This window comes from Mustela nigripes, chromosome 6 (genome assembly GCF_022355385.1).
Source record: "Mustela nigripes isolate SB6536 chromosome 6, MUSNIG.SB6536, whole genome shotgun sequence".
NCBI lineage: Eukaryota > Metazoa > Chordata > Mammalia > Carnivora > Mustelidae > Mustela > Mustela nigripes.
This window is the reverse complement of record NC_081562.1, coordinates 133587323-133600256: the sequence shown is the minus strand read 5'-3', so window position 1 is coordinate 133600256 and position 12934 is coordinate 133587323. Positions and strand designations below refer to the sequence as shown.

Here is a 12934-nt window from a genome sequence, read left to right as displayed (position 1 = left end):
TAACTGGGAGTCCCGTATTGCTTCTGGCAACTTAACTACAGCTAGTTAAATCTATTTTTATAGTAATAAAATATAGAGAAAAGAAGCACTTCTGACTTTTTCCTCAAATTTTGATAAACCAAACACTTCAAATTTATATACCACCTAACCACTTAATTGCAATTCACATTACTTAAAAAATACTAAAATTTCAAAGTGATCTAAATTTTCGGTTTAGAGTCTCTTAGTGTCTGCGTATCACAAGTTCATGAACATTCAATGAACTATTTAACTGTAGCCTGGAATGACTGTGATAATGATTTCTATTAAAGAGAAAAAAGAAAGGAAGCTCTGGGTTTCTGATTTATAAGAGCTGACTCTATGTCAATCCCATAAAATGAAGAAAACATTCAAATAATCAAATAAATGTAAACAGTAAATGTTCAATACATAAAATAACACAGGGCACAAATACAACAGAATACCTTAAAGGTAGGAAAGAGGCCACTGAAAAACTGATCTATAGGCAAACAAAGCAAAGAAAATCTCAGCTCAAAAGACATGCAGTAGTAAAGGCAGCTGGCAGTAGACAGGAGTTGAAGTGCATGGGTGGCAGTAGACGGGTTGAAGTGCATGGGGAACCAAGTCATTGAAACTGTCATGATCTGACTTAGTTTCTAAAAATATCCTACTAGCTGGTGTAAAAGACTAGCGGGTGGGCAAAAATGAAATTAGATGACGAGTTCTACTGCAGGTTTATCGGTATTCTATTGCAGAAGCTAAAGATAGTTTTAACAGTTGAGGCAGAATCAAGTATCTGGATTCGGAAACTACAGAACACATATGATCAATACTATATACTTTCATTGAAAGGTACAGAAAAGTCCAATCTAAATGGGAAGATTTACTACTGTAAAAATGGCACTTCTTTAAAATAATCTACAAATTTAACATAACTCATTCGAATTCTTACAAATTTCTTAAAACTGCAACATTAAAAAAAGTTCAACTGGGCTAGATAATATAAAAATGGCTATAATAATTTTACATTATAATATTTTTATTATAATAATCATAGGAAACGTGCCAACAAATATCAAAGAACATACAACTAGGCAATAAGGTAGTTTTGGCATAAGAACTCACAAACAGGTAAGTGGAACAGAAGAGTACAAAGAAGGTTTCACACATATGGGAAAATCTGTTATTTAATCAAGTAGGTGGGTCAGTGGAGAAAATGACAAGTTAGGAATATTGGGCAGTTCCTTGGGAAAAAGTAAAAGTAGATCTCCATCTCATACTATTCACAAATAAATAATCCAAGTGGATTAAAGAATTAAACATTAAAAAAAGCCTATAAAATGATTTGAAGAAAATATTAGGAAATATTAGTTTAATCTTGTGGCGAAATACAAAACTGATTTAAGAAAAAAAAACTGAAAAACAAAATCTGTAACAGAAAAGATGAAATGATTATCTTTCTAAAAATGACAACCTCCGGGATGATAACAGACACCCATTAACAAAGTTAAGAGACAGAAAAGGCTGAGGGAAAATATTTGCATCACATTTTTTAAACAAAGAAAGAATTTATAGAGTTCCTAGCAACTATGAAGAAGACAGTAACCTTTCCCCTCAGAATGCCGAAAGCTAGAAAGAAGCAATTCCCAGAAGAGAAAATACTAAAAGCTGACAAACACACAAAAAGATGATCAAACAGAGGCTCAGGAGGAATCAGAGAAATGTGAATTATCAGTAAATGACATATAAAAGATGGACAGTTCTGAGTGGGGCCAGGATACAGGAAAACAGTTAAGTTTTTTAAAAGCAAAGTTGATATATTAGCAGTTGGTAAGGCTGATCTTAGAAGGTAATCTGGCTTTATCTATCAGGTTTACAGGTGTTCTAAATAGATGAGTTATCATATGTCCCAGGATTTTCATTCTTAAGTAGATACCAAAGCAAAATTAAAACATACATCCTCACAAAAACTTACATAAATGTTCCTAAACACAGTATTCAGGACGGCCAAGTGGAAACAAGCTGAATGTCCAACAATAGATGAAGGAATACATAAATTATGGTCTCTCTACTAAGTGGGATATATTCACCAATTAAAAGGAGTACAGTCCTGGCATACGCTAAAACATGGCTGAACCTTGAAAACATGCCAAGTAAAAGAAGCCAGTCATAGAAGACCAGATATTACATGATTCTATTTATAAGAAATCCCCAGTTTTGACAGATCTACGGAGACAGAAAACAGATTAATTGTTGCTAGGAGCTGAAGGGCAAGGCAATTATGGGGAGTGACCGCAAATGAGCACAAGGGTATTTTTTTGGACTGATAGAAAAATGTTCTAATATTGATCTGGTGACAGTCACATAACTCTAAGAATGTATTAAAAGCCATGGAATTAAAATAAATACATACATACCATGGAATTATAAATTTTAAATAATATCATATGTGTGGTACGTGAATTCTATCTTGATAAAGCTATTAGTAACAAATATAACACACCTAAATTTTTATCACACATTCTATTTTTAGAAATCTATCCTATAAGAATACTTGAATATGTAAAAATTTATAAACAAAAATGTTCACTGCAGTATTTGTTTATAACAGTAAAAATGTTAATATACATGTCCACCATTAACTAAAGGCAAAGACAAACTGAGAAAAATGTTTATTGCATGTTATATTATTTGTATATATAAAATATATGACAGATCAAGCATTGACATCCTTATGAATTAAAGGCAAGAAAAATGCCCTATTTATCTTTCACTGAGCCTTCTTGGTCTTTCCTGGGTAACACATAATTTGCATTTTTTCTCCAACTGCCCGATCTATACTTACTGGCAGGAAAAAGCCTAACTATAAACCTTACTGGTTGGATCCACTCTAAATCACTCTATGTAAACTCATCCCTCCCTCTTACTGCTGACGACGCAATTCAAAATTTCTCCCACGATCCATTTTTTTTTCTTATTCCTTCTTCAAGCAGTGGACTCAAACCCTTTCTCTCCTTTATATGCCTCCAACTTCACCTCGGTCCACTTATTCTCAGCAGACTTCAAAATCTCAAAATTTCTCCCTATTGAAATCTTTCACACTTCGAATGCCTTTTTCTTTCCTCAGCCCGTTCTTTCTTCCTGTTTTACAACTCTGCATCTTTCCGAGGTTACAGTTCCTCCTGACCCCATTTACTTTGATTAAAGGTGGTTCCCTTCCCCTGGCCAACAAACAATTTAAGTGATTTCTATCCCCTAAAACAAAACCTACACACACCATCTCTTTGCCTTGGCAATCAGTTCCTCTCTCCCTCTTCCACCAGGAAAACTTCCTTGCTTACACGGCTAAAATATTTACTCTCTGTGACCTGGTTTCAAGTCCACTTGCCATGCTTGTTCATTTGTTTAATAAGCTTTATCTGAAAACCTCCTAGTCATTTGTACTTTACCCTTAGGTACCTCATGAATGTCCACTCTGCTGTGGTCTCTGACAGAGGCAGAGCGGTACAGCGGCACATGCTACAGTGGAATGAGCACAAGCTCTGGGTGTGGACACAGCAGCTTATGCCTTTGCTGCTTGACACCGGTCAACTTAATCACCCGAGGCTCACCTTTTTATCTACCAACATTAAGAACATACAGCAGTCTAAAACGCTACTTAGCCCAAGTACATAAATACAAGCTGCTCCCTCTTTCCTTCCATTCCAAATGCCTTCAATGACTGTCTTCCTCATGTCTGCCAACTAAAATGTAAACTTCTGAGTATTCAAGAGACTCTGGGTTCTTACTTAGCCCCATGTTTAGGATCCTTCCTCTTACCAGTCTCCTTCACAGGTCCAGTGCTTTCATCCACTGTCTCCAGCCCCTAAACACAACCTGCAGTTTTCTCAAAATGCCCTCTCACTCGTTCCATCTTGCCCCATCAAAACGTTAACTCCTACTGAGAGTCTCTCTGCTTACCCCGACATAAACATAGTGGGAAAGGTTTTCTCTTTCCTCTATAATACTTTATTTCAACAAGCTTCATTTCATACTGCATTATGGTTATTTGGGTGCACGTTCTGAGTTCCCCAAACTAGGTGTGTGTGTTTTCGAGGGAAAACTGAGTTCTCCCCATTGGCCAGTTGAGGCATTTTAGAAATCTGATCTTAACCTTCAGAGCATCCCTTTGAGGAAGGCAATAAACCTCCATATTTATAAATAAGGAAATTGAAGCTAGGAGAAGTAAAGTGGCTTGCCTAAGTACTGTACAACTAGTACCTACTTATACTTTTTATTTGTATATTACATATATCACAACCTCCCCCCATGTTGTCAGTTCAGAAAAACATACGATAAATGCTGAGTAATGTACAGATTTTTAAGTTTGGTGACTGAAAACAAATTCCTAATAATTCCTAACAATTAAGGGAAAATGAAAGACATATGCCCTGACTACCTTCTTTTCCAAGATAATTCAAGTAATTGCTTAGTTTTGATATTTAAGCTATACTGAAAAAAAAAAAATTCACAGCGAGACAACAGCTTTGAAAGCTGATGTTTCAAGCAACAGAAAAGAATAAATTTGTACACATCAAGAACCTAAACTTGGATAAGTGACTAATACCCTATCGGGAAAGTAAAAAATTCATGGCAAGAAAAAAGCCTATGGGAGGATAGGGGAGGAAAAGCCTAGGGAGGCAGAATAGCCTAGCTCTGAGAGGGCAGGCTTAGGAGAATCTGCAGAATAAGGAGAAAGGAGGACTATGGTAACTAGGATCAAGAGCCAGAGAAATGCCATCAAAGTCCAAGTGGAAAGAATTATGAGCCATAGAATTATGAGTGGCAGCAAAGACAGGGACAAGTGGGATGAGATACTTTAACCTAAGTTTAACAGGAACCGGATATTCCTTTGATCATCTGAGATGATCTAAGACACTCCAGGCTCCAGAAATCATAGGGAGAAGGAAAAAGAGAGGGTGTGTAGAAGCCATACAGTGAGTGCATATTACTGAAGAAAGAATGACATACCTTTAACTGGGAGGATTAAGTGCCTTTACAACTCTGAATCAAAATAAGGTTCAAGAATGGAATGGGCTCATTTAAAAAAACAGAGCAAGGTAAATTTGTAGTTTCTTTGTCCGTAAGTTTTTTGTTCTTTGCCAGAAATCAGCAAAACTGGGTTCTCATTCTAACCTAAACACTAAGTGAATGATTTTGCATATTTTATCTAATGTGTAGAGGGAGAGAAGGTCATTCTTACATTTCTTAAATAGTAAAAGTAAGGGTTGGATTGTGCTAGGGTGCTTTAAACCTGAAATTATAAATTTTTACTGACCTTCACCCTCCCCGTTAATATTATATCCTTTCCTGTTTTGTTAATTAGCTATACCTATTTCTAAAACTTGAGAATAATTCAAATTTAAGATCAAGATTCACTCATTTAAATGGAAGTAAAAAGGAACAGCTCATAGTATTTGCTTCTGCTATCTGGTGAAGTTTCATCTCATAGGATAAATAAATTTCCCTATGACTATAGAAACTATAGAAGCTTCCTGTCCTATGCTTTACATACTCCAAAAAGAGGTACGTAGTAATTGATACAAGTTGAGTGAGTAAATAACTGAATTTAAACTGACCCAGTCATAAGCTGAAGGGAATTTTACTTAGAACTATATATCAGCTCTTAACTGGATGAATTGGCCAATAATGTGTTTCACTTCAAAGACCTTGGGAATGTATGAAGTTATAGCAATGAAATAAATGAAACCAGAAATGGAGGTGTGGTGGTGGTGGGGGGGGGTCACTTAAAGTTCTCAGATAACATTAAATCTGCCCAACATTTCAGATGAAATTATACACACTAAATGTAATATAGGAAAAACCACTAGACTCATATTTCAAATTGCATTACTTGTAATTTTCAATTTTAAGAAAATGCAGTAGTGTCTGAGACTTATAGATATTACTACATAAATGTACAAGATTTATAGATTAAAAAGATCGATTTATTACTTTCTAAAGAAGTCATATAATCCCAATTTTATACTAGAGAAAACTAAAGGTAGATGAAGTAACTTTACTGAAGTCTAAACACTTGGAATTTGAATCCAAGTTTGTCTGCCTTCAAATTCCACACTCTCTAAGTGACAGTGCCTTGAAAACAGGGAAACATTCTTCTATATTAAAGCACTTATGTTAACCTCTTAGTAACACAGAGCCATTAAGTAGGTGAATAACAATCAACGATACTCTAGGGAAATAGTCATCATCAAAGAGTAAACACAGCAAAAAATATACTTACTCATTCCTGAGCATTCTCTATCACCATCCCACACATTAGAAACAGCATGTCCCGTCAGTAGGAGGTTAATTAAACTTTGGCTATTAATAAAAATGTAGAAGTAATTAAAACATGAATAAACTAGTTTCCACATCAAATGATCCCATGGTAAAGCATAAAGTAATAACTTCTACATTATGTCTATTAAGAAACAAAGTTAGGAATACCTTACATTTTTATTTTATATGCTCAACAACAGCTTTCGAAATGTATGACTTAGTGTATCATCACAATGGTATCTATTGTTCTATACGTTCATCTAAATTTAACAAATTTATCTAAGATATTATGTTTAAATGGATGGGAAAAAAAGTTACTTAGACTAATAACTTACTTTATATTTATAACCATCTATAAATAATATATGTAATTATTATTATTTTTTGTTTGATGGACCATTGAATTTTAACCTTTGAGGCACAAAGATCTAAAGAGAAGGACTTATGTAACAGAGTGGGTTAACTATCACTGTTTGACTATTTTAGTACAATTATACAGAGCTTGGCGGGGTGTGGTTTCAGAGAAAAATAAGGAAAAAAATATCTCCCTCAAGCAGGAAAGCATTTACAAACAGGTAAGGATACACTTATTTCTAAGTCGAAATGAGTCAATTGCATTCTTTAAAAAATTAAGAGGAACATAAAGCAGAATTTGTAAAATTCTGTTGTCATCTTTAAAGAAAGTATGAGCCATGATAAGTGCAATGCATACATAAATCTGAAGTGGAAATTATCATTTCACACATAAAGCAAGCAATGCATAAAGCACAGACTACTCAAATCCACACACTTTATGCTGTCAACACTGACAAAAGTATCTGACTCAGATTATCTTAAAGTCAAGTTTCTAAAAACTTAAGTCCATGAAAGAAAAGACAGATTTTAGTTAATTACCTGCCATGTCCATATACAGGATCTATCAAAGGTTCATTTGAATCTTCAATTTCGTTTTTTATGTTTTCAATGCCCTAAAGGAACCAAAACATTCACTTAGTTCAAAAACTAAAAATGAAAATTACAGTTTATAAATTGACCATTTTTTATATAAATGAATAAAACACATTTATTTAAGTAACTTTTCTCCTAAAAAGTTACCCATATTTGATATGAGAGAACATATGAGATGATAATGGTAAGAGGAGCTCCTCTAAGGGTATCTTTTCTATCCTGGGCTCTATGCAGAGCACTGACTATCTCATAGGTGATAGATCTTATGGCATGTTGGCCAAAGGGGTACTGAGAGAGGTTTAAATTTCAGCAGGAGGGAGGAGAAAGTTTTTAAATCCTAAGAGTTAATATTCATTTAATTTCAGGCCGAAGTAAATTCAGATTTAACACATCTGCTAAGGTATCTGAAGTATTTACTTAGGCCTTTTAAAAAACTTATTAGTATTAAAGACATACACATAAGTGTTGATAGAGATATCAATTAAATATAGAAAAGGTCTGAAACAGAAGAAAATAGAATTCTGATTGTGCATTCTCAGAAATATCAGTAATTTAAACATGTACTGATAAAATAAAAGTGTCAAAGTAGGGGGGCAGGAAGCTTCTTTTCTTAAAAATGAATTTTCTGGTATTTTTAAAATTCCTCAAAAACGCATCCAAATCCCCAGAAGTCTAGGTAAGTACAAGACTAGGGCATTTTCATCAGCGTTGAAAGAATAAAGAATAACTGCCCGTCACTGTGCTATTCATCTAACTTTAACCACTGGTTCTATCAGATTAAGGCCATTTCTAAGGATTAAAGGCATTAGTCAAAAATCCAAATATTTAACGAATGCCTAAATATTGTAAGACAATACAAACAAGTACGAGATTTTTGCACTTGCTGCCTTGTAAACAACACAAAACAGACCATGATAAAGCCAAAAGGAGTAATATGAAGAAGTGACATAATCATTGGTGAGGGAGGGGACATCATCTCAAAGACCAGCTCAAGTAAGAACTAGACATGACGGTTTATTGGCTGTAAAGGGAAGAGGAGGCATCAAAAGTTTTGAGCATAAAAAACGGCGGGGGGGGGGGGAATAATGAATAGTCAAAGCCAAACCTGTTAGAGGCCAGACATCTTAAGTCCTACCCTCACTTGCTCTTTACCACATCTAACAAACTACAAAGTACTTGTGGTTCTTTCTCTTAAATGTGCTTTTTAAATTTCCAAATTTAGAACACACTTCTAAATATGGTCTTTTTCTTTTCCATTTCCATGGCTACTGCCCTAGCTTAGGTTCACCATTCAGTAACCACTCTTTCTTGTTTTCCTGACTCCAGTCTTCAACCTTACCACCAACTCCCTCTCACACAAGTCTTACCTCAATTTAAGGAAACTTATCAACAAAAGATCTCGTTATTACCTTGTCTAAATTTTTGCTCTGTTCTAATACTGACCAAGTGAAACTGCAATAATTTTTTTTTTGGACAGAATACAAGGGCCTTAACATTCTGAGCCTTTTTTACATAAATAAAATGCTGCAGTAAAACTGAACTCCTCAGAGTTCTTGTGGTGTTACACCCAAATTCATTATGCCTTTATACTTGCTGTTTCCATGGCTCAGAAAATCTTCCCACAGCTTTTTCTTCTAGAAAACTTTTCTTCATCCACCAAGACACTATATCCACCAAAGGGTCCCTACTATGTAAAGTCTGTCCTTGATTCCACCAAAGACAAACAAATCAAATCCAAGATTCAGGCTACATTCTATTCTACCCTGCCTCCCCGCCCCCATGGCTTTGTGCATGCAAGAAATAAACACCTAAAAACAGAGCCCGCATGGAATTGTTAATGTGTAAATTTGTTTTTCACAGTACTGGTGAGGAATCTTTTAAAAAAAACCTGTTTCTCATATTATAATTCCAATCCCTAGCAGGGAGTCAATGCCCAATAAACATCTGTCAAATGAAAGAAGTCTGATAGCAGACATGACACATCTAGCAGGATACTCAACTGAGACTAACAGGCAGTTAGAGATAGGAGGTTAGGAGTTGGGGGAAAAAAAGGTAGGCCAGAAGTATACGCATTGAAATTAACCACATAAAAGTAAGTTGAGAGAATAAAATGCCCATAAGAGAAAAAGCGTGAAGATGACAGGGACTGAAAATTTCTTCAATATAAAAATTTGGACCGGGAGAGAAAGGAGCAGGAGATAACAGGTAAAGAAGAAAATGAAGCTATTGATAAAAGGCAGTGAGGGTTGGGGGAGATGGGACAATAATAAAAGGGAACTAGCACAGTGATTTTTTAGGTCAGTTAGGAGAGGGACTGAGCGTCAGAAAGAGCTTCCAGAAAGCATTAAGGTTGTCAAATGCCAGTTACTGCTAAGATGAAAGAAAATAAAACTCAGAAGAACTGAGAGCATTTCATAATTAGAATATCACTGATAACTTTTATAACATAGAAATCAGGAGTCAAACTAAGTTTGAAAGTGGTTAAGTACTAAGTGAGTGGTAAGAAAAGAGAACTGGATGATTCCTTATCATCAGCATAAGTAGACTTTTATTCTGAGATTAGAAACGGTACCAAAAATAAAATTACTCATCACAGCATGAAAACCAGTACTAAACTCAAACTAATAAAAGCCAAAAGTATCTTCTTAAACAAACCTTTGTCAGTAACACAGAATACAGAAAAAGCAACACTCCAAATTTGTTTCCCCACATTGAATACTGGTCCAAGACAGCATCTTTTAATTCTGATAAACTTCTGAATGATCTCTTTCTGGGGGGGGAAAAAGAATTAAGTATTAGTATTAGAGATGAGAATGATTACATTGACAAATGGGAAAATTTTAAAACTGTCTTATACATTAAACTGTATATGTACAAATGAGATTTCTGTGTCTCAAATTTTCAAATACAGATTTAGCCATTAAAAGCAAAAGCTGCTGCTGACAAATGTTGCTAAATATATACTATTAAAATAGAATGCCTACTTGGCAGGAAAACTCTTCATCACTTAGGTGAACTGTCTAGCATCAATAAATTCTACAATAATTACACATTTTTAAAGAAGGAAGTAGCTTTAAGAGGTGCTCAAGAAAGGAAAAAAAAAAAAACACTTGACTCTGTAAAGCCTGAAAACTACGTAATAAATATCTGAATACCAAAGATAAGGTGTACAATTGTGGCTTCTTTTAAAAGAAAGTAATGTCGTATTTCAAATGCCACTTGTAATACTATCAATGTACCTATCCTTACCTTTTATAATAAAAAGTTTAATGTTCTAGTGAAAATATGGCACTTTTAATGAGAATCATAGAAGGCATATATTGGCAAACAAAATAATTCAAATATTTATCCTATTAGAAATTTTTGTATTCATTCAGGTCAGAGAGACATCAAGCTAGAATGATTTTTTTCATTGTAAGCGATGAAGAAGCTTTTAATATTATAAAAGGTGTATTCTGGTAGTTAGCTAATTTAGGAATCAGAATAATTTAAGTAAACATTAATAAATTACTATTTAAAAAACTGGTAACAAATTAATCCTCAATTATATATATCTAAGTACCTTTCCACAATATGAACAGACTTAAAATGGCAATGTGTCCACAAGGTAAGTATTTTAAATGTTCCAATGTTACTTACTGAATTAATGCATGAAATCGCTCAAAGCCAAGCTCTTCGACAGCCAAGGCAGCTATACATAAAAGACACTTTTCAGCACTACACATGGCAAATAAATGACACAAGATACACACAGCAGGCTGTAAATACTTTCAAGCAATCAAAATTTTCCCTATTTCCTTACTCCCTTAAAATTCTGTTTATTTTCAACTTTACTATAACACAAATTTTTATTTCAGGATCTTAGTTACCATGATTATAACTAAAATGGATATAATACTGAGAATGTAGAAGGGTGATTAAATGATAAACATTTATTTTCAACTCAGTCAGGCTAGAATACTACATAAAATATGAGAAATTATTGACAGTGCTTCACACATCACTGAAATGTGTCTTGCACTTTAAAATAATCTTCCAAATCATAGATCCAAATAAAATCATCATAGCTAATCTTCTTCCTTTATAATATAAAATCTTTAGGTTAAGTTTAATTTTTAAACTAATGTGTATAAAAAGGAATAGCACTTTGAAACTACACAGGTTCAACGACAGCTTTAAGTCTGTTTCCTCATTTGTTGGTACAATTGTTAGAGAAGTTTTCAGTAACTCATTTGGATTATGATCATTAATACAGTACAATTATAAATTAAAAAAGCAAAGGAAATAAAATAAATCATTTAAATCCAAGGTGATGTTTATATAGCACTTTATACTAAGTGCCAGGCCCCTCTGTAAATGCTCTATAGATTTTATCTCATTTAATCCTCTAACAACCCTATCAGCCGCATTTTACAGAAGAGAAACCAAGGCAGAGAAGAAGCCTCCCTGGAGCACAATGCAATGAACAGCACAGCAGAGATTTGAATCCAGAGAGTTGGCTCCCTTTACAAAGATAACACCTTTAAAGATCTCAAACATGAATCAAAATACTTCTAATTTATCACAATGAACAATTTTATATATATTTTATAAAGCAAATCTTAGTACTTTTAAATATTAATTCTTATGAATTTCTTTCATTCTCTGATAAGAAAATGAAAGAAATTCATTATGAATTCAAAATTAGGATTTTTTGAATTACAATTAAAAATGTTTCATTAGGCTCTCCTTTTCAAATCACTTTAATTCTCAAGTGCTTTAAACTACTTTTAAAAATCTTTACCAGCCCAGATGGGTTAATTTCAATAAGCTTTTGATATGCATGGGAAACAAACTGAAATTGAACCTGAGCATTCACTATTGCAAACAAGTGTGCGTTACTGAAAGCCAAAACTACACAACCACACAAGCCAATGAAATTAATGTTTGTGCACAATGTACTAATGACAAGGGGAAAAACAGTTCACATGTAAAATTTCAGGATAAAATAAAAATTCAACCTAACCTTTTCCAAACTGTACTAATTGCTCTGCAGTGCTTGATTACCTAAATAATTCTACTGGGTATACACTATGAAAGTAGACATAAAGATAGTAATTTAGAGAGAAGAGGCAAGCAAAATAAAAAGCTTAGCAGGCAGGATGATGAAAAAATATAAAACACAAGAAAAAGAACATAGCTGGGAACAAAGGAAAGAACAGGTAAAACAGATTGTTATACGGAATAAAAACTTTAATGTAAGTTCTTTGCATTTGTCAACATCTAAGGTAAATTCTCAAATTTTCATTTAACAAAACTTTTCAAATTTTTACAGTCTTAACCTAAAAACAGATTTAATATATGGTTTCATTTCATGTCCACTTTTAAAATGAGGCAAAGTGAACTGGAAAACTACTAAAATATGTTTTTGGAAAAGAAATTAAATCTAATATGCCCACCTAAATTAGTTACTCAAGTACCAAGTACCAAAGTTAATACATTATAAAGGCTATTTAACCTAGAGTGATTTAACCTCTAACTACAGAAATTATACAGTGTACTCTATGGCATGTATAGATTGTACTACAAAAATACTAACGAAAAATGTTAAAAGAAAAGATCGTACTATTTTCTTGCATTTTAGTGTATAGATTGGCTTTAAGCAGATAGTCTTTAAAAGAACTTT

General features: G+C 33.7%; 1 protein-coding gene across 3 annotated transcripts in view; it reads right to left on the bottom strand.

Annotated features, from left to right (window-relative positions):
- The window catches only part of MINDY3 (MINDY lysine 48 deubiquitinase 3), an 81758-nt gene that overhangs the window by 48517 nt on the left and 20307 nt on the right, over positions 1-12934 (bottom strand). For 2 of the 3 annotated variants that reach the window (XM_059404250.1, XM_059404252.1), the window contains exons 5-8: positions 10909-10960; positions 9925-10039; positions 7216-7289; positions 6284-6363 (exon numbers count right to left, since the gene is read on the bottom strand). In XM_059404250.1, coding sequence (XP_059260233.1) covers positions 6284-6363; positions 7216-7289; positions 9925-10039; positions 10909-10960 — 321 coding nt within the window. The remainder of the gene's footprint in view (positions 1-6283; positions 6364-7215; positions 7290-9924; positions 10040-10908; positions 10961-12934) is intronic. The other variant, XM_059404253.1, reaches the window with a different exon arrangement.